Source organism: Phalacrocorax aristotelis, chromosome 17 (genome assembly GCF_949628215.1).
Source record: "Phalacrocorax aristotelis chromosome 17, bGulAri2.1, whole genome shotgun sequence".
NCBI lineage: Eukaryota > Metazoa > Chordata > Aves > Suliformes > Phalacrocoracidae > Phalacrocorax > Phalacrocorax aristotelis.
Window position 1 is genome coordinate 12560001 of NC_134292.1, and position 25550 is coordinate 12585550.

General features: G+C 51.3%; 1 protein-coding gene across 11 annotated transcripts in view; it reads left to right on the forward strand.

Annotated features, from left to right (window-relative positions):
• PBX3 (PBX homeobox 3) overlaps positions 1-24097 on the forward strand; it is a 114168-nt gene extending 90071 nt beyond the window's left edge. For 3 of the 11 annotated variants that reach the window (XM_075112625.1, XM_075112624.1, XM_075112621.1), the window contains exons 3-9: positions 3467-3708; positions 9219-9409; positions 11668-11803; positions 18473-18638; positions 19893-20005; positions 20832-20921; positions 23909-24097. In XM_075112625.1, coding sequence (XP_074968726.1) covers positions 3467-3708; positions 9219-9409; positions 11668-11803; positions 18473-18638; positions 19893-20005; positions 20832-20921; positions 23909-24001 — 1031 coding nt within the window. In that variant the 3' untranslated portion in view covers positions 24002-24097. Of the gene's footprint in view, positions 1-3466; positions 3709-9218; positions 9410-11667; positions 11804-18472; positions 18639-19892; positions 20006-20831; positions 20922-21012; positions 22537-23908 lie in introns of those variants that run through there. The other 8 variants (XM_075112630.1, XM_075112629.1, XM_075112626.1 and 5 more) reach the window with 5 other exon arrangements.
• The last annotated feature ends 1453 nt before the right edge of the window (positions 24098-25550 follow it).

The following is a 25550-nucleotide window of genomic DNA, read 5'->3' on the forward strand; positions in this document are numbered from 1 at the left end:
GCCGCTGGTCAGCGTGCCGCTGCCGCGCCGGGGCCCTCTCACTTCCGCTGCCATTAGCGCGCCGGTAGCTCCGCTGGAAGTGATGTATTGTTGTGTTCTTTCCCGTCCGCTCTGCACCTTAATTCCACGATGCATTGAAAGGTCAGTGAGCTAAACAGTAATAAACTCATAGGTTGATATACTGAGGAATAAAAAAGGGAAACAATAGCCACCGAGTGTGAGCTTATATGTCAAAAAATACATACATTATCACCGTATTCAAACGAAGAGTAATTTATAAAGGCAGGTGCTGGTAGGAGCTGATGTGTTGCCGGCAGATAGTGAGTGTTCCTCCTTGCTGAGCAGTGCCGGAGATGCTCTGACTCCTCAGACAACGTCAAAAGCGTTCGACCTGCAGCCGAGGCAGCCGCTGCAACTTGCCAAAGAGCTGCGTGTTTCGCTGACGGCAGAGGAGTTCATCAGTTTTACTGTCCCCCGCCCCCAGGGACACCAGACCCTATTAGTTGTGCTGATCTGCTTTGTATAGTTCATAAGGAAAGATCTGAATTAACACACAGCTTAATTCTTGTTAGAATCACTTAATCAACTTGTGGCTTTGCCATTCAAATGAATGATGCGTCTCACTCAGGGGCAAAATAAATGTTATATCCCCACACACACGCTTTGTCATTCCTTTGTCTGTGGGTTGTCGGCAGGCTCGCGCGCTCTGGACTGGATGCTTTGGACGCGGGAGTGTTACTTAATATTAAGATGAACACAATATGCCAACCCCTCTGTCACCAGCTGCGGAGATATGCATTCGGGTTGCGTGTGAGACACCTTCGTGGCTTCGTCATTGTCCTTATCTGCTGAATTTCTTCCTCTTGCGCTTCAGGGCCTCTCACCGGCTCCTTCAGTCTCCAGTGCAGACAGCCGCTTTTGCATTTAAACCTTGGGGAACGCTTGCTGTCCTTTGTCAGATTTATGCAAGGAGGACTGGGGATTTTGAATATTAATTTAAGTCTGGATGGATAGTGTCATTTTGGACAAAGCCCTTTAATCTTTGGCCTGTTCGTGGAAGTAAATGATGCGGAAATCGCCGCAATTGTACCAAATTATTGCACTGCAGATTTTGGCCTGGCACCTCACAGCATCGGGGGAGCAGAGTGGGACTGCTGCTGCGACACTGGGAGGGTGGATGAGTTGCATAGCAGAAACGCAGCTGGGGAAAACCAGCTGGAATAGAGCACAGGAAACATGGGCTGAGAAACGGTCCAGAAGCAAAAAGAAGAAACAAGAGTTGAAATCATTCATGAGAAGGGAACGGGAGCTGGCGCGGATTAAAACCAGAACATTGTTAAACACACTGACAGCAGAGCAGAGGAGGAATAAGGTAAACAGGAGGAACGGCTCACCAAAACAATACGGAAGAATCATCCCCGTTAGCAGCACCGCGAGGGCCAGGAGTTGTGTAAGAGCAAGGGGCGGCGAGTCCGAGGGGAAAGAGGGGGCGAGGACAGAGTGGTCCCGACGCAGCCGGGCTGGCTCGGTGCAGCGGGGGCGGGTGCGGGGCTCCCTCGGCCGTGGACCACCACCCCTCCTGCTGCGGGGACCCCCGAGGGCGGCATCGCCCTCCTGGGCCACGTGCTCAGGCAGCAGCACGCGCGGCCGGTGCCGTGGCAGGGCTGTCCCCGACGTGCGTGCCAGCCCAGGGGCGCGCCGGGACGATGCACTGCACTGTCAAACCGTGCTCATCTGTGGACCTCTGGACAGGCAACAGAAATAATTTAAAGAGATGATGAGACATTTTTATTATTCCCATGAAATTATATGGAATTATAGTTTTAAATGAAGGTGACAAGTTTAAAATGTGTATTTTAGAGCAAAATTAATGCTGTGTTTTCTTGAGTCTGGAGGGTTGGCCGGTCAGGGGGTCATCTCCCGCTGCGCGTGGGGTTTAGGACACCAAGGGTGAAATCTGTGTGTACGGGAGCGGCTGCTGTCCCTGGCTCTGCAGCATCGCTGGTGCTCAGCTGCACGCCTGGCAGCTGCGGATGGCGCGGCCACGTCTGGCGCAGCCCATTTGGAGCCCGCGCCGCTGCGAGGAGCGGGGACGGGCACAGGTGCCCGCACAAACACGTGGGGTGCCAAGAGCAGACCCCCAGACCCGCTCTATCCCGAGCGCGAATACCTGCTCTTAAACAGATTTAAAGAGGTTAATTGGGCTGGGATGTACGTGGTTGTGTTGCATCTCTAATGGAAATGTTGATTCAGGAAACCATGGCTCTAGTGATTTTTGTACAACCGTAATTATTTTTAAACTTTCTTTTCGGCGCTGTTGATAACAGCTTGGGACCGTGCCTGCGTGACCTGATTAAACTTACAAATTGTCAGCCTTGATCTGTAGGACGCAGAAGAGATTGCTGACTGAGCATTGCTTTGGAAATTCTCGATTTAAAACAAAAATTAGATTGAAAATGTTGTTCCCAACAATAAGCGCAAGAGCACTGGCGATTTTAAACACATACTCAATGTCCTAGCGTCGCAATAGCGACCAAATTCCTGCACAGCAAGGGGAAGTTTAATTCCTTCTCGTGTATCGCGGCCTGCGAGCAGACGCCCTGCGCGAGGGGCTGCCGGAGCCCCCCCCCCCCACTCCCCAGCGGCCGTTCCCGAGGCCGTGCCCCTAGTTCTGTCTCCACCATTTCCCTCCTCCAACGTGAAATTCCAGCTCCACTGGTGTGGAGCCAGAGACCGCGGGCGTGCGTGGAAATGGCTGTGTCCACGGGATCTGTGCCGGTGGGAGCCGCGGCACCTCCCTGCTTTTTGCCTGAAGGTTCCTGTAGTTGAGGAGCAAGTGGCAGTTTTTTCCACAGGCATTTTAAACCAACGCTTGCAGCTCGTAGGAGGGGTGGAATCCAGTGGTACAAGTCTCTGTAAGAATAACATGGTGCTTAGATCCATTTGGAAGGAAATGAGAAGCAAATCAATTATTTCCAAATAAATAATGCACTTTCTTTTACCACACAGTCTTGCATCAAAGTGATATAATGTATAGGATAATGCCAGCCTTGTGTAGATTTAGCTGTGTCTTGGAAAGCAACTGGAAGGCATATGTCTCTGTACTCATGTGAATACTCCTTTAATACTTACCGTGAGGTGTTTAAAGGTTCAGCAGGGTCCTTTAAAAGCTCCCTGAAGATGTTCCTGCTCTGCCTGGAACTGAGAGGGTCCTACAGCACTGCCGTCACCCTACGGCACCTGCCTGGGCTGCGGTTCCCCGGGGCCTGCCCCAGAGGAGGGTGCCCGTTCGGGGAGCGCCGCAGGGACAGAGGAAGGGCCGTGGGCAGGTCCGGTCCCCGTGGCCCCGCGGGGCAGGAGGGCTCTGCAGGAGGGCTCCTCGCAGGCGTGCAGCGAGCGGGCAGCGGCCGGGCAGATGCAAGAAATACTGACTGTGTTTTCTCTTGTTCTCTCTTTTCTGCCCAAGGTTTGAGCATCCGAGGAGCCCAGGAGGAAGACCCTCCCGATCCCCAGCTAATGAGACTAGACAATATGCTTCTGGCAGAAGGAGTCTCAGGTCCGGAGAAAGGTGGGGGATCGGCGGCAGCAGCTGCAGCCGCAGCAGCCTCTGGAGGGTCTTCAGATAACTCTATTGAACACTCAGATTACAGAGCCAAATTGACCCAGATCAGACAAATCTATCACACAGAGCTGGAGAAATATGAACAGGTCAGACATCAGCCTCTCAGTTGTACGTGTACCTGCTGCTGCTCTCCTCCGCACCTCCGCTTGCCAGCGCCCGCCGCTGCCCAGCTCCGGACCACATCCCCTCCTCCCCTTCCCCACCCCTCTCCCCCGTAAAGAGCTGTGATGCTACGGGAGTCCGTTGGGCTTCAAGGAGCCGTTTGGTGGACCCAGGATGCATGTCTTGCATGCCTGAGTGTTTTCTGTTGTCTGTAACCGCATAAAAGAAACACCCGAGCCCGTGTTTGTCCCCTTTGAGCCAGCCCAGAGAGGGAGAGAGGGGGAGAGTTGTCTGTCACTCGATGCCGCTTTCGTGCCCCATGATGAAGCGTTGCAAGGCTGGGCCTGGCGAGTCGGGGAGTGCGGGCAGGTGAGGGCCGTGCTTGTGATCTCGGCCCACGGGCGCAGGCGGCGGGAGGCTCTGGTGCGAGGCTCGGCCACGGCGGGTTGGCCGTAGCAGGTTGCAAGGGAGCTGGCGGCGAGGTGCGGGCACAGCACCTGGCCCGGGCTTCAGGAGCTGCTGCTATGGATAGGAAATACGGACATCCCTGTTCAGGCGGACGCTGGCACTCGGTGTCTTTGCTTGGAGCGAAGAGTGTGCTGCAGAGACCCGTGGGTTTAAGTTCACTGCTGGGACCTGGTGACCCGCCACATTTGCCACGCCGGTGGCACCGGGGACGTTTGCCACGTGCTGCTGGCGGGTGCTGGGCGCAGGATGGCTCCTGCCCGCGGGGTGCGGGGCCGCGCCGCCCTGGTTTCCCTGTAATCTTCGGGACAGTCCGCTCTGCCTCTTCTCTTTTCTGGTTTTGCAGTGAACAAAGGCATCAAAGGAGATGGGGGAGGGAAGAATGGCACAAGACCCCTGGCCCTCGCAAGCCTCAAGCGATGTCTTAATTTTCCCCTCCCAGAGGTGTCCTAATAAAGCTTGTAAACCCTGAGCCTAATCAGCTCAGCGAACCTCATCAGCTGGTGGTTTCCCGAGCAGAGCTGGGGAAGTCCTGCACTTACCCCCAGCCCATCACGGCAAAGTGTCGGGCTGTTCAGACCAAAACCACAAAAGAGATGTGGAGGCAGTGATAAAACCGCTCAGAACTGCGAGGGCGAGGAGGAGAGCGCTCCGTGCTGCCCGGCTCCTTCCCCCGCACCATGCTCTGCCACGGCATGCTTCCGTCCCGGCCTCACCAGCGTGAAGCAGGGCCTGGGTGCCTCGATAACTATTTTAGTTTCCCTTTTTTCATGTGAAGACCCTCTGAAGGGTCCCTGGCTACTTTGCTTTGCTTTTTTATGCCACCAGAAACAAAGCCCTTGTCTGTGGCAGCCCCTGCCGACACAGCTGACCTGTGCCAGCCGAGCGCCGGCCGTGGTGGAGGCGATGGGGTGGTGGGGAGTGGGTGTGGGGCACCGGTGGAGCGTGGAGGGGCTGCGGCGGAGCGGCGCCGGCCGGCACAGTGCACGCAGCATCCTGCCGCGGATGCTGGCAGGGCTGCGGGCCAGGTGGCACATGGCTGGCGCGAGGCCGGCGTGGTTCGGGCGCCGGCGGCACTGCCTGGTCTGTGCCGCCTCTTTCTCTGTGTCGTGGTGAACAAATAACTGAGCAAATAACTGACAGGGGCTTTGTGCAAATCTCCTTTCCTCCCTCAAATGACCCCCTCTGGCACCCTCCAAGGACCCCAAATGTCCTGCGCGGACCCTTGGGCTCTCCGTGCACTGCAGGGCCCAGCGTGCCGCCTGTAGCGCTGAGATGGGGACGGCCACCGGATTAATGAGCGCCATCCAGCAGGAGCGTGTCTTATAAAGCCACAGTGACACAGGCTGGAGATAGATCTGGGGACAAACAACTGCAGGTTGGTGCTTGCAGCCGTTCCCTGGCAAGTGTCCTTTGACTCTAATAAGTTTAATGATGTGGGGGAAGCGGTAGCATTTTTAGCCCTGTAGCTCCATTTACAAAGGTTTCGGCTGAAATGTCACAGCCATCCGTCCGCACCACGGGAAACTTTGGAGGATGCTCAGACGCTGCTAGGAGAAGGAGAGAGAGGTGGAGCTGATCTGAAACATGTATGCTTCCCTGTTGATCCTGACACCCAGCAACGTCTGCTCTACAGAAATATGATAATTTCCCCAGCCTTGCAGCAAACCGTCTCCTGCCGGTTTGTCTCAACGCAGTGCCCGTCTCCGCAGCCAAGAGGCAGCCAGGACTTTGCGTCTCTGCCTCCAGCAGCTGCAGGTTGATGAGAGGCAGGTGCCCTCCTGCAGCCGGGGAGCAGCTCAGCCCCCACGCAGGGGCACCTGCCCGCGCAGGGGGAGCAGCTCCTGCCACCTCTCTCCTGGCGCAGGCGCTCCTGCGGCCCCGCTGCAGCCGGCAGCAGGAGCCAGAGCGTCTTCCTGGAGATGCTTTCCAGGCAGAGTTTGATCCTGACATTTGTTGCCAGTTAGGGAACGTGCTCGGGAAAAAAAAAATAAAAAGAAAGAGAAATGGAAAGTGTGTCACGCCATCACACAGCTCTCCCCTTGCCATGCGCCGGGAGAAATGGCCGTACGCAGGCAGCTCCTTCCATAATTTACAGCTACTATAATAGAGATGACATATTGAAAGCTATCTTCTATAATTACACTGAAATACATTTTTTGCTGTAGGCAAAAGTACTGTAAGGGTCCCAGGCCTCCCGGAGCAGCTGGGAACCTGCTTCCCGAGTTCACAGATGTCTTCTGAATTCACCCCAAGTTGGGGTGAAGTGCGGCTGCTTGGAAGACACCGCCAGCCCCACGGAGCGCTGGCTGGTGCCGTGCCCCTGAAGAGTGTTTTGGGCCATTTCCTCTCTTTTTCTTGTGCTTGTCTTGAGGAGTCTTGATGAAGCATTAAGGCTAGCAGGAGCATCCCCGCTCCTACAAGGTTTCTGAGCAGGTTAACAAGGCCATCACTTATAACCTGACATTATTAATAATGTCTCGGGCACCAAGCAGGGGCCTGAAAAATAGTACTGAAAAAGGGATCTAGTAGATGGGACGCTATAAATAAACAAGAGAAAACAAGACAAAGCATCAGAGTCTTCCGAGCTTACTTCCACTCGGCTGCACTGAAGTAGCTCTGCAGATGGGAGGTGCTGGTGAAGATAAATTAAAACTATGCCCTCTAAGTAGCTGTAACCAAACGAAGCCTCATCAAGCAATTCAAGTAAATGCAGGGCATGATATTTGCTGCTTGAAAGCAAGAAACTCACTTTAGCTTTGAAACACCCAATTTTTGATACTATATTTGTGGAGAAATATTTCTCATAGAAAAGGCATATCTGAAAATATTTCTAATGCAACAGTTGCCAATTTTTATTGTACTTTAAACCTGAATTCCCTGGATCTGCAAACAAGGGGGCACGTGGCAAGCTGCGTGCCTGAAATGCTCTTTCTGTGCCAAATACTTGGATTCAGCTATATCCCTGGGACAACTCCTGCTCTCCGGGGTGCTCAGGGCAGCGTCCCCGTCTCTTCGGCGTGGCGAGAGCGGCTGGCGGCTGGTCACCTCCCTGAAATGTCAAAACAGAGAGAAAATACGCAAATGGGAAGCGAGGATGAGATGTGTCGAACTCCTCAACCTGGAGCTCAGAAAGTTTTGAGAAAGTCAGGGAGCGGCAGCTGGCGGGAGGAGCCGTCTGGCCGTGCGCTGGCACGGAGCGGCGGTGAGCTGGTGCGGCCGCCGCGGCACTGGGGCCTCGGCGCGCTCGGCGGTGGCAGGCGAAGGGCATCTACACCAGGGCGCGCCGAGCCTTGAGCCTCGCCTCGCCGGAGCGCTGCCTCCAAACGGGTGTTGCAAGGATGTAAATTAGCCTGTAATTTACTTTCAGTAGTGTAAAGAAAAAAAAATCACTTTGCCTGAAGTGTATGCATCTTTCTTAAGGGTGTACCCAGATTTTAATTATCTAAATGTAAATACTTAACGAATTTTACTTAGAGTAATGAGCTAAAGTGCACACTACATAAATGAGATGTTCTAATTAATCATGTATGAACTACTGGTTTAAAGAAAAGCTATGTGAATTCTGCGAATGTTGGGCTATTGCCAAATTGCTAATCAGCATTTGCATTCATAGATGGCTTCACTTAATAAGTTGTGAGACGTTCAGCAAATGTTATAGGAAATTATGAGTTTTTAGATGCATAAACTTTTTTCACTTTTAACTCTTTCCCTTGCACAGTCTATTGAAATGCAGGAGAATCCCTGAAAATGTAGTTGTCAGACAAATTACGTAGATACTTTTCACCCTGGCTTAGAGGAAAAAGGGGAGCCAGACTCAAACAGATTTGTAACGTTCGGGGTCTGGACGAGAGACCTGCAGCGTTTCCTCCGTGTGATTTACTGGCTGCTGACCATCGTGCTCATTGCCCATTACATTAGGTGCACGAGGGCAAAATCCTGTGGCCTTGTTTGGCCGTGATCGCAGCCCAGCAGCGAGTTACGGTGTCTGGCCCTTGCACAGACCTCCCACAGACGCAGCGTACATCCACCTTCATCCCATAAGGGTTCGGGGAGCAGAGAGCAGTGTGCCTTGCTCTGCCCACAAACCCCATGGAGCAGTGCCTGGCCCCTCTCCTCTTCCCAGGGCTCCGTCGGGACAGGGGTAGCTTAGTGCCTGAAACGTGCTCAAGTACCAGGCTGGCCCCGGGAAGGGATTAGCCCTGTGGCCACTGTGCAGCTCCGCCTAGCAGACAGGAGTCCTGGGGTTTGTTTTTGAGAGAGATAAGGGAGAAATAAATCAACGGAGTTCGTGGCAGTTTCCAGCCTGCGTGGGGGAAGCCGGGATGCCAGCGTGACAGCCGCTTGGTCATGCAGAGGCTCGGATCAGGCGGCGTCTGTTGATGATGCAGCCTGGAGAAGTTTATATCATCGTGTCTGTTTGCCTGCACAGCCTGGGACTGATAACTGATGGCTCCTCGTGCCTTCCCTCCTCCAGCGCCTCAGCAGTGCGGTGGGGGCCGGGCTCCAGCTTGGCTTCGCTGAAACCCACCCTCTAAGGGGGTGCACGTGGTGCCTCAGAAAGGTCTAGAGACCCTCGCCTGCTGCAGGGCGTTAACCCTGCCTGCGCGGGGCTTGGCGGCTTGCAGCTCGGGCAGCCCTTGCCAGGTCTTGCTCACTCGGCTGCCGAGCACCTGCTGGTCCCCGCTCGCATCCTCCTCCCGCCTGCAGCCGTTACGTGTGCCGATCCCGACCTCGCCTCTCCACCACCGTCTGGGGGGGGCCGCGGGGGCACAGCCTGCTCTGGAAGGGACAAGGGCGGACAGAGCTGTGCCGCGGGCACTCGGCTCCCCTGGCTGCCGCAGGACAGTCCCGGGTCTCAGCGACGGTACCGCGATCTGCTCCCGCGGCTGCGTGTGTGCGGGAGGGACGGGGCAGCGCGAGGGTCCCCCAGCCCCCCCGGCACTGCGTCCTCCCCAGCAGCCAGGCCTGAGCCTGTGTCTTTGTGGGATGGCATGAAACAATTTCTAAGCCTCTCTTTCCTTTGCAGGCATGTAATGAATTTACCACACATGTGATGAACCTTCTCAGAGAACAGAGCCGGACACGACCCATTTCTCCCAAGGAGATCGAAAGGATGGTGGGCATCATTCATCGAAAATTCAGCTCCATCCAGATGCAACTCAAACAAAGTACTTGTGAAGCAGTAATGATTTTAAGATCAAGGTTCCTCGATGCCAGGTAAGGCAGAGACGAGCACCCCTGACTCTTGCTGGGGGGAAGGGGCAGTTGCTGGGCAGCCCAAGGAGAGCCTGGGCCTGCTGGGAGCTGCGTCCCCGCATGGGCAGGGACCCGCTGGGAGGGGCTGCTCTGGCCCAGCAAACAGCTGGGGCCCTCCTCCTTCACCCGGAGGGGTTTCCTGCACAGAGCTTTCATGAACAGCAATGTCTTTTCTACATATTTTAGTGCAAAGACTAGGCTTGTTTACCCGATGTTCGCTTGTTTACCCCGCTCATGCGGGAGTCACATAGGATTTGTGCAAAGGGCTCTTTTGTCACCCCGTCAGTTATTTAAATGGCTGCCGGTACTGATGTCTCGCAGCATAAGGCCTGCCTTGCAAAACACTGGCCCTGTAATGGAAGAGCTAAGTTCTCTGGGAGGGATGTGCCCACAGGCTGCGGCTGATGCTGGGTTGGCAGCTGCGCACGCCCGAGATAAGAAGGGTGACGATGCTTCCGAAAGCCACATCTGCTGGCCTGTCTCCCAGCAAGCTGTTGCCTGACAGGGGCATGGGAGAAGGCAGCACCTTCTGAGCCGCTCAGGGCCAGCACACACATCCCTTGGACGCCCGTGTCGCTGCCGGAGCCCAGCGCCCGTCCCCGCAGCCAGCCAGCCTCCAGAGCGGGCTGTGCTTTCTGCAGGCTGCAAGGAAACAGGTGGACAGCGGTTAGGAGGGGGTTTATAGGCACAGCCGAAGTTGTTTGGAAGCCCTGATGAGGCGGATATCAACCCCCAGCCCCAGCCCTTTCACAGGGCTCGCATCCGCAGAGCAGGACCCTGGCAGCTGGCAGAGTCCCGCGGAGCAGGAGCTGAGCCCGGCAGAGCAGGGAGGAGCAGCAGGCACCACGCAGAGCCTGCCGTCAGCAGCTAGCTCATGCTTCACACCTGAAAGCTGTGAGGAGCTAAACAAGAGCAAAATAATTTTATTAACAAGGAGGTCACTGGCAGGTGTGGCAAATTAGGGTAATTACAAACAGTTGGAGGAAATGTCTATGGAGAGCTCCAGTAGCTGCAAAAGGTAAAGCTTGCAGATGCACATTTTAAAGTGATTTCTTTAAGAAGGAGGAAGGTAAATAAGGCAAAATGAGCGGAAGCACAGTAATGAGATAAACATAGCTCTGGGGAGGGAGTCTGCCTGCTCCAGGATACAGCATAGTTAGCAGCGTCGTGATCCTGCTGGAAGAGAGCGCTGGGGATTGCCACTCGGCTGCCTGCTGGCCTCGGGCACCGGCAGCTTGATTGCAACCAGCCCTGAGGGGAAGGGGGCTCTGAAGGAAATGTTTAACCAGTGCTTTCGAGGGGACGTTCTGGGGAGAGGGAGAGCAGCGTGTCAGCTCGGAGGGAGGGCGCCGCAGCTGTGCGGGTGCTGCCGCCGTAACCGGCGCATCGGGAGCGCAGCAGCGGGCTGGCTGCCGGCTGCGCCGCTCCCCGGCCGGTGCTGCCTCGCTGCCGGGCTGCCTGGAGCACGTGCCAGGCAGGTGCTGCACAAAGGCTTCGCTTTCTGGCGAAGGCTGCGAAGCTGCACGCCGCAGCACCCGTCCCACGCGGCACAGGAGCCTGCGCCCTGCTCAGCCCTCGGCAGGAGGGTGTGCAGATGGCTGTCCCTCGCAAAGCCCTGAAAGCCACTTGCTCACGGAAGCCCATTAGCTCAAAGGGTGCCACATAAGGACACGGCAGTGAGGCTGCCCCGTCCTTTTCCACTGTGCTCACCCCAGACACCTGTGCAGGAGCCCCAGCTGCCCCGCTGCTAAAGGGAAAGCGTTAGGCTGCTGTCAGCACAGAGTGATTTAACAGCGGGGAGGTTCAGGCTGGGTTGTGTACTCGGGTGTGGATGTGCTACAGGCAGGCTGCCCGGCTCAGCGCCCTGCCTTGCCTTTTGCTTCATTATGCTTTCTGCCGCAGCACACAATGTGCCCGTGCACCGTGGGATGAAACCCCAGGTGGGTGGTGCCGAGGCCAGAAGCAGAGCCCAGACCCTTGCAAGGCTGGATGTAGGAACATGGGTGTTGCAGCCTCCTGTCCGCTTTGCATGGTGTCAGGACAGAGCCCAGCCCCGATGGAGGGCTGCCCCAAAGAGATCGGGGTACTGAGACGGTCCTGCCATGCTGCTGCGTGCTGTGGCATGGGCATGTGAAACGAGGGTCGCTCCCACCCCAGCTGACCCTGCCAGACCTGCTCGCATCTGGAAGAACAGCTGTGGTTTTCTTTTCTCATTTCAGACGGAAAAGGCGTAACTTCAGTAAACAAGCCACAGAAATCTTGAATGAGTATTTTTACTCCCACCTCAGTAACCCCTACCCCAGTGAAGAAGCCAAAGAAGAGCTGGCAAAGAAATGCAGCATCACAGTATCGCAGGTAAGCGGCGGGTGGGAGCGGGTCCTGGCCCCTGTTCCTCTGCAGCCCGGGCAGTGCAACGACCTCCCAGCTCCCCTGGCAAAGCTGCCGCCTCCCACCCGGCTCTGGGATGTGCTTCCGACAGAGGTTTGCGTTACGGAGCAGGTCCCTGCCCAGAGCACCTTTGTAAGCCCTTCGCATTTGCTCTATTGACCATGATAAAATTCAGCGGTGTGATGGAACGTGACTAAGCTCTGCGGGAAAGGCAGCGTGCCTGCGGGTGGCCGGGGTTGTGCTGGGGTGAAAAAATAGAGTATGCGTAGGAAGATGAAGATAGAAATAAAAAGGCTATAAGGTTGGCACCCTACTTTACGTCAGCTTTCTCTGCGCAGTCAGGAAGATTCCTAGCTGAGCCTTTCTGTCTGTTATGAATTCATTACAACTTACCATTATTTTGGGGGAAGGCCAGTTTATCGACAAACATATAATCTATAGATCAGAACTTCTTTGATTACTAAAAGTTGTTTTTCTAAGACAGCCAGAAATTCAGCCTCTTGATACACTGAAGTCACGTGAGTGGTTTCTCTGGAGCAAAAATGTACAAAGCAGATTTGCTCCTTTCATCGCATCTAACAGATGTTACTGTGGAGTTAATGCAAGAAAACCAGCATCTCCCTAATCAGAAATGCGCGCTCTCTTTGGCTGCGGCTGCTTTCTGTATAGGCCAAAGTACGTTTACAGTTCTGGACTGGTGTCTCGCAGCGACGTTCAGGCCGATGGCACCGCTCCATCGAGCTGTCCTTCACCAGATAGCTTAAAAAGCAAAATAACGCTTTGCGTTTCTTGTGGCCTGTACGTTCAGTACAAAACCAAACGAGTGTGGCTCACGCAGCTCGGGGAAGGTTGCGCTTGGGCGGCAGGAAACGCTCACCAGCAGTTCCCAAGTTCTCCAGCCGCCCCGTTCCCTGTTGCGAGGGCTGGCGTGCCATCTCCTCCCAGCTCCATCAGCTCCGCTTATCAATATTTCAGGTCCTTTAGAGGAACAGTGCCCGCGGCGAATGTGTTAACTATTAATGATTGCAGGCTGCAGTATTGGCATTATTAGCAATGCAACCTTTAGCTTTATAATTAAAACCTGAGTTGAGATTTACTTTATAGGTCTCCATTGAATGCATGAAAAATTCAGGCACTTTATTGAAGACTTTCAAATGAAAGGCCGCCCAGCTCCCCCAGATCTGATATTACTTAATTGACTTTGGATGCACCCTCAGTACAAACCGTAGCAAAACTGCCCTGTGACACGAGAGGCCGGCGGAGATGTGCGCGTGCCTTGCTCTCTCCTGGCTCCCTCCTTGGCATGCAGCACGTACCATGCTCCGAACGGGGTGGGAGGCGCAGGTGCCTGGTGCCAGGGGAAGGTAAGGGATGGAGATGGGGACAGTTTCTCCCAGTCCACTTACAAGAGGCTGTGGTGATCAGCAGGAATTTTTTGGGGGAAATTCAGCACCGAACTCGTTCCCTCCCACATTGCTCCTTCATCGCTGTTTGCATCGTGTGAGCGGCAGCAGCCCCGGCAGGTACAGGGGCAGCCGTGGTGGCACTGGGCAGCTCTCCCATGCCCACAGGCCTCCCTGCGGCTGCCGTGGATCCTGGAACCGGCCAAACAGCCCGAGATCACACGTGTACCTGGGTACGTTGGTCTGCGGCCCTACATCTTGCTGCTGGTTTCAGTCCTCTTGGCACGAGGTGGTTTATAGCAATTTCTCCAATAAGTGGTGTCCAATAATCTTCCCACGTGAGCCAAGGCAGCGTGCTGTGTCGTTAGGAGAGGCGACGCCATCAGCACCAACCCGGAGAAACCAAAAGTTCTTCGGCTCTGCTGGCAAATTGTAACTGGGAGAGATTACATGGTAGAGAGCACACTGGGACTGCTGAAGGGATGTTTTGTGTCCACCCAGCGGACAGTGGGCTGCGGCTGGCAGAGGAGGAGTTAGTGATCCTGCAGAGTGGACAGATAAAAAGCTAGATCTAGATAAGGCTGAAGTGACTGAAGGAAATGAGATGGAACATTTGAGAAGCCATAACTGATTGCTTCTAGTGCTAATAGATCTGATTTCTTTCTTAATTGGTTGTTTGATAAGATTTAATGTATATGTTGTAGAATGAAATAAAAGGCAGGCAGATGGTCCAAAAATGTAGCGGCAGCAGCGAGCCTGTGACTTGAATATAGGTTTGTCTCTTTAATATTTGATATGAGCATGAATTAGTTGTTTCTTGAATCCATTAGGAAGTCTGGGTGAGCGATGGGAGTAGCTGCACTGCGTCCTCTGTAGCGCTGCGTACAGCAGCCTGGGCTTCACAGGTTGACATTTCCCAGCCTGGAGCAAGGGCAGCACCGACCACACGACCCAGGCACTGCCTGCCAGACATGCAGGTGTGGGCCACAGCCAGAGCTTCACTCTGGCCAGATACTCTAGATGGCTAGGAAAAGCGCTGGATGGTGGGAAAGCCTGAAAATGGGGCAATGCATCATTTGATGGGAGAGGAGCATGTATGTGAGAGCGGGAGTGCCTGTGATCAGCTGGGTGCCTGAGTTCCCGAAAGATCTGCTGTCGTAAGTAGAAAACATGAATGCTATGGACATCGTAATCTTTGATTTTTTCAAAGGCGCTTCCAAAGGCCACACGGCGGGATTGCAGGGTATTTACTAGGTCAAACTGGGCTGGAGTTGTCTTTCTTTCTACCGAAATATATATATATATTTTTGAGGCCATCTAGCAGAAAAGCTCTGAGCAAGCACTGTAAAATAGCCCAGCGCACACTGCTCTGGTGTTTGGCAGCAGAAGTCAGAGGATGCAATCCAGAAATCAGGGGTGAATTGAGCAGTCATTTAAAATACTGGCAGGAGTAGCATCACATGGGATAAGCAACGGCATCCAAGCGAGTGACTGAGCTACACCTTGCGCAGGGCTTTTGTGAAAAATCTCTGAGCGCACGTATTTCCAGCCTTGACCAGGAGCCCCTCGGATGTCGCCCTGCCTGGCACCGTGCCCCGTTTAACTCCCATGCTACAAGTGCCCCAGAGGTGCAGAGAGCTGGGAAATGAGGGGGGGTGTCTGTGTGAAGTTAACGGATGGCTTTGCAGACTCCTGGAGGTTGTGGCTGATGTTTGATGAAGAGGCTTCGTCCTTTTTCTGGCTGAGCCAGGCTTCCCCTGTAGCCTCTCCTAATGATCCAAGGTGTTTCTTGTACTCTAAGTGCCTTGTAAATGCTGGGGGCAGATTCATGGCAGAATTTTTTCTCCCTCAAACACTTAATTAGTGTTTTGGGTCGTCCTCCCCCCAGATTAAGCAGCTCAGTGGAAATCTTGCTGCCATAGCACTTTACTGAGCTGCAAAGAAAATTGTCTCCCAGAATCATTTATTTGCAGATGGGAGATAGATGGTTTCAGTTTTGATATCGGTGTTTAAAATAATATGTAGAGAAGGTTTTTCAAGAAAAGCATAAAGACAAACTATTTGTTAAGATGAACACCTCACACAATTTCATTTTTAAGAGTATGGAAAAGGTAATTCTAGGGGAAAAAAATGCCCTTAACAGAGAACATCGTCGGCTGTAATTTAGAGCTACCCGATCAGCACGTGTTCGAGGGAGATAAACTGTATCATCTGTTCTCTCCTTACCATGGCTGCGAGGCTGATGTTTTATACTTTTGCAGATGAGCCTCTTTCAGGGTGTCATGAACAACTATCAGTCTATCATATGGGCTATAGAAAGGGCATAGTCATTGCTGAAAGCATGTCAGTGGATTACAGCAATAAAATTTTTCACTGCTTCAAACAAAAGAAGGATGTGCTTGACAAGGGAATATATTTAAAATTCTTTTAAAGAAAGAATGCAGAAGCTGGTTTTCGCACCCCTCCTGCCCCTGCTGCTTCTGAGTCTGTCTGTTCCCCTAAGCAGAAGAGCTATGGATGTGTCGGTTCTTACCCCTTGACCTCACATGGGAATCCAGGAGGAGGCGTGGGGAAAGATGCAAGCTTAATTAAATAGTTTCTAGTGGTAAAATTCTTAGTTTTGGATCATGTGCCATAATTGCGCCACACTGATTTTTCAAATGTTTCTATTTTGTGCCATTTGATCAGACGTGGCACATAAACTGTGTGCCGCAAACGCTTGGAAACACAATGGGAAAATCGCTGTGATCCATAAATCTGTAGTTCACTAATTTCAGCAGTGATGCTCTCGTGTCAGCTGCATCTTTTGTGGAACGAGTGCTGATTTATCCCATGAAATCAGCCGGTGCGGAGACACGAGGCAGGCCTGCCCCATCCCAAATCCCACATTAGGCATCTTGATAATTTAAGTAATAATTTATTGTCTTTTTATTTAACATTGCAATTAACATGATAAATAAGTGCAACAGTATTGTTTGAAATGTAGTATACAATTAAGCCCAATTAATTAATTGGCCTTCAATGATCAGGAGGAGAAAGATGTTCATTGCTTTTTTATGTGAAGAGATAGTTTGTTTTAATGAAAAATGTGTTGTGAAGGAGCTCACGATGAAGACCGCTTCCATTTTTAGGGTGAGCGTGGGGCTGGGCAGGGAGCCAGGGCACCGTGGATGCTCTGGCCCCGGTGGTGACCGCGGGGGCACCGGCACCAGTGTCGCGGCCCGTCCCGGTGCGGCGCTGGTGCCAGCGGCAAGGGCAGGGCGAGGAGGCAGCTGCAGGCAGCCAGCGCAGCCCCGCAGGAGGAACATCACTGCACTAAATCCAGCCTAAACCCTGCCTGGCACAGCCTCCTCTCGAGCGGTGCCTTGGCCCTGGCCCGGCCACGTCCGGCTGCCCGCGTCGGCCGTGCACGCCGGGCTGCGGCCGGAGCCTCTGCGCGTCCCCGGGCCACGGCACGCTCTGCTGCCGCCCTGGCTGGTGTGCTTCGTGGAAGAGCAAGGAGTCCTTCGGCCGGGAGGTGACCGTGTTACCCCGGAGGGAGGCTGCCCCGGACGCCACGCTCTGCCGGTGCGCAGGGTGCGCGCTTTAATCTCAGAAATAGTTTAACGTTTCTGGATATTCATTGAGATGTGGTATGCGGGTTAAACATAACATACGATCGCTGCTCCTCTCATTGCTTCCAATTAAACCTTGCTTGTTAGTTTAACCTCTAGGTAATCCCATCAAACAATTGATGTCAAGGAAACACTGCCCACAGTGGCTCTGGATGAGTGGCCATTAATTTTAATTGCCTTGATATTAAAGATTAAGAAGTATTGGGACTAGCAGAATGGAAACGATCTGATGTCAAGCAAATCCACTCGTTGAAGCTTCCCCAGGCTGCTGGTGATATTAAAATTTTACTGTGAGAATTAAATAAACCTTTATTAGTGATGGCTGTTGTTTGATTGGTCCAGGGGTGTGCATAAACAGAGGGGTCTCGCACACATCCGTGGACAATACAGTTGGTGTACAGAGATTCCTCAATTATGAAACTGTTAATAAAGCATAATCTGATTGTCCACAATAGTTATTTGCTAGGTTTCATTAATGTATTATTGCTTCTCTGACTGACAAGGTAATATTAAGAGCAATATATAGAATACAGTGGAGTATTGTCTAGGGAACAGAATGTATAAGGTACCGTTCATATTACCGTTAAAAGCTAGAGGCTTTTCATTAATTGTGTTTAAACAAAAGCTATAGCTACATAAAATACAGCAGGATTCGTCTCTTCCTGGCAGCCGGGTGCCTTACTGGGTGCCATGGTGTGGGTGCCCTACCGGGCGCTGCACTGGAGCACGGGGATGTGAGAGGTGCCGCAGAGCTGCCGCGGCTCACGGCGGGGCGCAGCCGTGGGGGTCCCGGGGAGCACAGGACCCCAGCCCCAGCCTTGCCACGTGGCTGGGTCCCTCGCTGCAGGGAGGGCCGATAACCACTTGCGTTCTTACCGTCCCCTCCCTTTACCTCTGTGGTGTTGCAGATGCTTTTATGTCTCGGCAGCCTTGGCCGTCGTCCTGAATTCGTTATTTAGGAGCTCTGTTACAGCAGCTGAAGTTAAACAAAGCTGCTGAGAAAGATTGTACAAACTTTTCTGAGTGGCTCCAGCCATGACCTCTGCGTGGGTTAATGGTGCCCCGTGAGCCATCTTGGCTTCAGCGCAGTATCTTCAAAGGGAGATGACAAAGTGACTTTTCAGCCATTATTGATTTATATGATTCCTTTCATTTTCAGCCAAGCAAACACAATTCTGTGAGTGGGCTGCCAAGGTTGTTCCAGCCCAAAAATAAAGAACAATTGCTCTCACTGCCTGCTCGCCCTCGCTCAACCGGACCTTGGTCCCCTTTCAGCAGCTTTGGGGCTCTTGCACCGATTTCACTGACAAATGGCTCATGGTAGTAGGAGACAATGCTGTGCTAAACGGTGCAGCAAGCTCCAGGACATGTGTCATCATCAAAGAGTCACCCCTTGTGCCTCGGTTTGCTGACAGAGCGGCAGAGCCAGATCATGCTTATATCCATAGTAATATTTAACTGATCCTCGGTTACTGCTTAGTTCAGGGGAGCGTCTGGCAGACAGGGTGGGGGCTGGAGCACGCGTATTTGCTGGACCAAACACGACGTCTCAAAGCGCTCGTGCTTTGCTGGGTCAAGCGCTTTGTGTCCTTCACTCTTCCCGCCTCTCCCCACGGCAGGTGTCCAACTGGTTTGGCAATAAGAGAATCAGGTACAAGAAGAACATTGGGAAGTTCCAGGAAGAAGCCAACCTCTACGCAGCAAAGACGGCCGTGACCGCAGCACACGCCGTGGCCGCGGCTGTCCAGAACAACCAGACAAACTCCCCCACTACACCAAACTCTGGTATGTACCCGGCTCGTGCGTTAAAGCATCCCGAAGGGCGGTCTGTAGAGGAAGACCCTCGATGGCGCCCTAGTGAGTGCGGTCGGGCTGAGAAGGCCACAGCTCCCTGGCAGACCTAACCGTGGCCCGGGGAGTGGTGGCAAGCCCACGGACCTCCATGCCGGGCCGCTGCAAGGGCTGAGCACTGCCACAGGTGGTCCTGGCGGCGGCGGCGGCGAAGCTCCCGCGGCCGTACGGGCGACCCACGTAATCCCCACAGCGGTAACGCCTGCCTGGCTCGGGCTTCTGGCAGCTGCTTTGCTTCCGTAGATATTTTAAGCTTTTTCTCGTTCAATGAAAATAACATCAAATGAGGCAGAGCTCCAAGTCTGTTTTTGTAGGACTGTTAAATTTATTGTCAAGATAAGAACAAAATAGTGGAATATTTTAGCGTGCACTAATTAGAATTTAAACTCTGCGTTGCTTGAAATGGAGTTGATATTACATATAGAAATCTAAGCAACTTTTATTTTGGAGTTGCTCTACCACATGTTCTTCTGCAGTATTTAAAAATTGTCTCGCTAGTGTGTTGTTGACATTTTACAAATCTAAGCATTAAATTAGTAGGGGGAGTGTTTAAAGAGGAAGTTGCTTTTTTGGGCTCCAGAGGCAAAGGCTTCCACAAAGTACAGATGTGTTTGACACTATTTACAGTGAAGTTTTGCTGCGACTTAGTTGTAGACAACTTCTAAAGGGTATAATGATCCATGGGGAAAAAAAAAGCTTTAATCAAAAGGAAGTAAGAAAAAGGTTCCTCCTCTGATGGTAATAAATCGGCTAATTAGAAATTACCAGCCATTTCCTTTTGAAGGCGACATTACGCACAGACTCGAAGTGAGTTTTTCTCCGAGTGTTTGGTGATAGCATCTCACGAGGCAGGCATCCACCGGAGGAAAGCTCTCGACCTGAAAACCTGTTGTGGTCCAGGCTGCTCTTCCAGAGGGAAAAGCTGGCCGGGGTCGCACGGGGCTTTCCCAGCGTAGCGCCGCCGGCGCGGTGGCAAGAGCCGGCAGCCCCCGCCGGGACGCACGGAGCCGGTGGGCGGGGGGCCGGCGGCCCGAGCTCGCCCTGTGCCGGGGCCAGCAGCTTTCCCTCTGCTGTGCGCTGCCTTTCCTTCTCCTCTCCTGTCTTCTTCTCCTTCCCCTGCCCTCAGGTCTCTGGGGTTATATATTTGCAGCTCTCTGTTATTCAGCTACCTAACTCTTTCCTTTCCAGGTTCTTCTGGTTCTTTTAACCTCCCAAATTCTGGGGACATGTTCATGAACATGCAGAGTCTGAATGGGGATTCTTACCAGGGGTCCCAAGTCGGAGCCAATGTGCAGTCACAGGTAGGAGAAATGCCCCAAAGTAGGGCCTTTCTAGCAGGGTAGGGTTTGGGCTAAAAATTCCACCTTACTCTGGCTCTATTCAATGGTCTGTGCCTCGCTGCAGAGTGGAGGCTGCATATTTCTGAATGTGACCTATTCTTACCCCAGCATTGAATTTCACAAATATAAAGGAAAGAGTGATTTTTTTCTGATTGAAACTTTAAGCTTTGTGAATGCATTCGGCTCTGGCTTGAGCTCATGGAATGGGATTGGGTGCTTCTGACTTCCATGGACACTGTAAATCCAGTGAATTTTCTTTCTTTTTTTTCCTTTTCTTTTTTTTTTCCTTTGTTTTTCCTTTTTTAAAAAAAAACATCTTTCTTTCATTGAGCGGACAAACTTTTATTTATTTATTTATTTAAATGTCAGAACACATCTAACTGAGCTATTAAAATACAACTCATTCTCAGTCACTTTTCCAATCCTTTCAGGCAGGGCTAACTCCATTTTTTATATGCAGTATATATGCCATAATCTCTTCCCATACATGCAAGCACATACAGACGTATAAATATGCACAGCACTTTGCTGCAGACACTTAAGAAGGACCTACAGGACGCACTGCTGTGAAGGAAGTTGTTGTTTGGCTGGTGTGAGACGCAAAGATGTATGGGTTTTAACATGCAAGGATTTGTTGAAATTCTGCCAGTCATTCTTGATTGATAAATTTGCCTTTCATAGAAGGTGCTAAACCCTTTTGGCTCACATAATTCAAAATGTTGCCTATTGTAAGTGATGATGTTTTAATAGATTTGGAATGATGAATTTTGTTTCCCCTTACTTTAAGGTGGATACCCTGCGTCATGTTATCAATCAGACGGGAGGATACAATGATGGCTTGGGAGGAAATTCACTGTACAGTCCACATAATTTAAATGTGAGTACCCAGGGGAACGATAGTTTGGAGAGCCATAAGCACGGTGGCAGGTAAATGCAGCCATTAACGCATGTATTAATTACTCTTGCAGTAGCGTTTTTTAATATCGCATCTTTGGGGATGAACCGCAGAGTAGCCCTTGCTACGCCCGTGAGTCTTGATAGCGTAAGAAGAGAGAAATTCCTAGAGCCGTGACTGCAAGCGATTCGAATTTTTATATTTTTCAGCCTTATGAGTTAAAAAATAATAGCCTTGGAGAGAAGGCTCTTGTTCTTCACACAGAGATGGTCAGATAGCTCTGTACGTGTGTTTGTTGTTGCCTGCAATCAGACACCGGGGCTGTGCTTTCGATGTACTTTGAGCCATTTCAAGGGTGCACGTTTCTCCTGTGTTTGAGAAGTACTTTTGGCCGTGTTACTCCAAACGGGGAGAGTAGAAGGTCTGGCAAACAGATGCTAGCAAATGGAGAGGTTATGGCTTGATGGTGATAGGTGCTAAATGTCCTGCCTCTCCCTGTAAGCGATGAGATGTGACAGTGCTCGGAGCCTCGCAGGCTGGACCCCGTAGCCTGCACACAAGGCGCCAGGATAAATAAACGCAGAGATCTGTTCTTCCGTCGGCGTGAAAGCCTGGGATGAAATACCACCCACAGCAGCAGCCTCTGTGGCGAGGGCAGATCTTTTCCATCCTTCGTTTCCAGCTTGCTTCTCTCATTTACAACTTCAACAATTAATGCTTTGATTTTTTCATATTTTTTTTTGATGTTTCATATTTGCTTGGGAGGTGGCTTTCATTTGTTTTCCTTCATATTCATGGACTTTAAAATTACTGTAGGGAATTCCCTGTCTCGCGGCCGTCTCCCCGTCCCAGGGGCCGCCCCTGTCTGTCGTGACCCACTGTGGATCGGGATGCGGGTGCTGAGCAGCGCTGGGAGCCTGCAGGGAGGGCGGCTGCGGGAGGCCGGGGAGGGCGTGTGAGATACCGCGGCCACGGGGAATGGGAGGTTTTTCCCTCTTTTTGGGTTTCTACTTGCCATGAGAGTAAATATTAATGATTTAAAATGTGATTGAAGATGTTCAATTGTAAAGGGAAAAAAGTACCATTAAATACTCAAATCTTTTACATTTGAAATGTCAAATCTTTCTTTTTGGGTTTATAAATAACTCATAATAACCCACAACAAACCATATAAAAAGCCTTTTAGTTGCATTTCTCCTTTTTCATTTAAGTGTTTTGAAATGCTTCAGAGAATTTGCGATATCCTTATCAACATGATAAAATATGAAACTGTGATTGCCTGCAGCATTTTACAGACATGAATTCCATCTTCACTGATGAGGCCTGATAAGGCGCTGTTGTATAATACAGTGCATAATCTCAAACCACCAGAGTAAGGATTAATTTATTTGAAAAAAAGAATGCTTGCTGACAACCTCTCCTCCAGCTGCCAAGCTGAGTAAAAATATTGTACATTTGTTGTTTATAAATTTGGATAAAAGAGGAATGATGTTTACTTCAGATGGAATATCTTTAGACTCATATCTGCACAAGAGTTTTTATTTCTCTAAGTAGATTCTCATATCTTTAAAAAATAAAAAAGCAGCGGTGCCTCTGCATTCGGAGCAGGATTTTGTACATTTTCAGGCTGCGTCTGAACAGTTGAGTATTTTAAAGCGGGTGGTGAGGTTTCAGCCTCCATGTGATTGCAGGTTGATGTTGCCATTAATTTTCCTTAAGAGAAGCCAAACCCAAACCTTTGGGTTTGTCAGGATAAGAGCTCCTCCGTTTGCTGTTTTTCATCTGCAAAGGAGATAATTACCGAGGCTTCTTTCTCCTCCTGTTGGAAGCCACAAAGTGTTTTCTTTTGTCACGGTAGAGGAACGTTTCTTTCTTTAACGTAAAACCTAGCCGGGCTGGGTGCGGGGTTCAGGGCCGGCGTGACGAGGGGCGACGGCCAGTAGGTCCCACGCGACGCCATCGCTGCCCCTGCCCCTTCCTCCCGGCAGAGCGGCGGTACCGCAGCCCCCGGCCCAGCCAGGCCGCGTTGTTTCCGCGACGAAGCACGTCATAAGCACATTAGCATAGGCTAACCTTTCCCTGCCGGGAAGCGTCCCTGCCAAGGCCGGGGGCAGCGGGAGCGCGGGGCCGGGGCGGCTCTCGCGGGCTGCGCGGAGAGGCCTCCCCGTCACTTCCACTCAGCATCCCCCAACTCACGAGCCCCGCGCCTCCCTCTTCTTGACTGACATAAAAATATGTAGCGACAAGCTGTCTGCCACAGCAGAAATTTGATCAGACATTGATTTCAGCAATTGCCTCGATCGGCCGAGACGTAAGGCAAATTTGTTCCTGAGCGCTGCTCTTGCTGATGCAGGCCTGACGCGGCGAGGGCCGGCGGCGTGCGGAGACGCGGAGCGACGTCCGAAACAGGGGCTGCGTTTAGAGATAATTGGGAAACCGATCCGAGCAGCCCCTTTCCGCCTCAGAGCCCTGCGTTCGCGTGCTGGCAGACCGTAGTTGCGGGGACCCGGGCTCCGCGGGCGGAGCAGCCCTGCGGAGGGCTCTGCCGGGCGGAGAAAGGCGATGCCGAACTCGGGGAGGCGAGGGGGTTAAACGCGATGGCCCCAGACTCGTCCTCTCAGGGGAAAAAGCTGAAGTGTCGGCTGAAGGGATGTTCTTCATTAAAGCGCGGATGGTCGTTGCAGAAATCCCAAAGTCCTAATTGCAGCTAACATCTGGCTAAATGGCTTCTGGCTTCCCGGCTTGTCTTTCCCCGAAGGCTCGGTGTTACCGCAGAGCGCGCTTCCCGCGTCCTCCCGTAGCACCTGCTGCTTTTCCCTCTCACAAACTCGGCAGCCGGAGGGAGTGTAGGAAAATCTCCTTCCCAGAGCATCTCCTCCCAAACCCCGGGCTCGCCGGTCTGATACTTTCCGTGTACGGTGTAATTAATATGCGTGATTGTATCAATTGAATTGTTTTTCCCTTTTCAGGCTAATGGAGGCTGGCAGGACGCAACTACTCCATCTTCTGTGACTTCCCCTACAGAAGGGCCGGGAAGTGTGCACTCTGATACCTCTAACTAATCTCCTAGCAACACTTTTTCCCTGAGCTGAGATGCCTTGATTAGCGCATTCAGAGTCACAGGAGAAAAAGGAAAGAGTTTTTTTGTAGCCAACCACCTACAGCTTTACTGTAAAACCTTGTCTTATTAGAAAACTTGGTAAATCTGTTTTTTAAAGGTATCATAATCATTTGTATTTATACTTAAAACACACAATGTTAAAAAGCACTTTATCCAATTAGGCCAAGATTTAGCATTGTTTATAGCCCTGTAACTATTTTATCATAATTTATTATCAGCAGTTTTAACGATGTTGGTCTAACAGTTGCCAATTACTTGGCCTTAAGGGTAAAAGTACAGGACAAGCTTAACCTCAATAGCAAGAGCAGACGCAAAGAAACACCTCACCTAAATTTAACTTCGTCCATATTTCCATGGGAAGTCGAAATGAGTTGCAGACTTTGATTGTGTTTAATCTTTTCATATCTCTTATAGAGTTGGAATAAAAAGAGCTGTTCGGTTATTTCGGTTGACAGTGGTTGTGTTTAAGAATCCTTATTCGTCACATTTTTGTTGTGATCTGTTGTCTGACAAATTAGATTGGAAACCAGGAGCATCTTTTCTTGCTAAAACTGCCCGGACCCCGAGTCTCCTCTCTGTGTCTCGACCCCGGACATAGGTTGGTTGCTCTTAGGAGATGAAGACGCTTGCTGCTGATCTCTGTGAAAGCCAAGACCCGGGGTTTTACAGTACGAGCTAGGTGCTGCACATGCCTGCCAGGATTTGTTACCTCTTCTTGGCAGCAAACCACAAACAAAAACAAAGGAAAAAAGCAAAGGAAAAAAGCACCATCATACGGAGTGTTGTACATAGTGTAGCAAAAGAGTATTTATACATCTCACCAATCAAACACAGCTTTATTACCTCATGCGAACTCATACAAACCAATAGACTTTCAACATGTTCTGTAGCTTAGAGTGCTCACTTACTACCTCTGAACGATACTCACGCTGTAGTTTGTCTCTTTCTTATCTTTTTGCATCTTGTAATTAACTCTTCGTTTCCCCATGAAATGTAATGTACATTGTAATCTTTTAAAAGAATCAGGGTTGCGTTGGCAACTTTTAAAGGAGCGGAAGTGGAAACATGGGGTCTTAGGTTTAACACAAAACAGTGAAACTGTTGTAAATACTGAGAAACATTTTGAATGTTCTTCATCTTGTTACTAATCCACGCAAAAACCAACAACTAATTGTAATGCATACAGACTTCAGTATTCAGTACTGTATATTTCCCCCTGTGTAACAGGGGGCCCTTTCTTTCTCTCTTTTGTATTGTATGCGATTCTGAAACTGATTGAGTCATGAAAATAATTTGTGGCAGTGATTCTAATGTATTAAACCGTTTCGTGTTACTTTCTAACTGGATTACACCCTGGATTGAAAAGTCTTCCTCGTGGTAGTTATATGTAGTTTCAAACATGAATAAACTTTTTGCTTTCATGATCAAACGTTGATGTAATTTCTTCCCGCTCAGTTTAAGTCAGACCTAGGGGACGAGTGGGCTGCCAG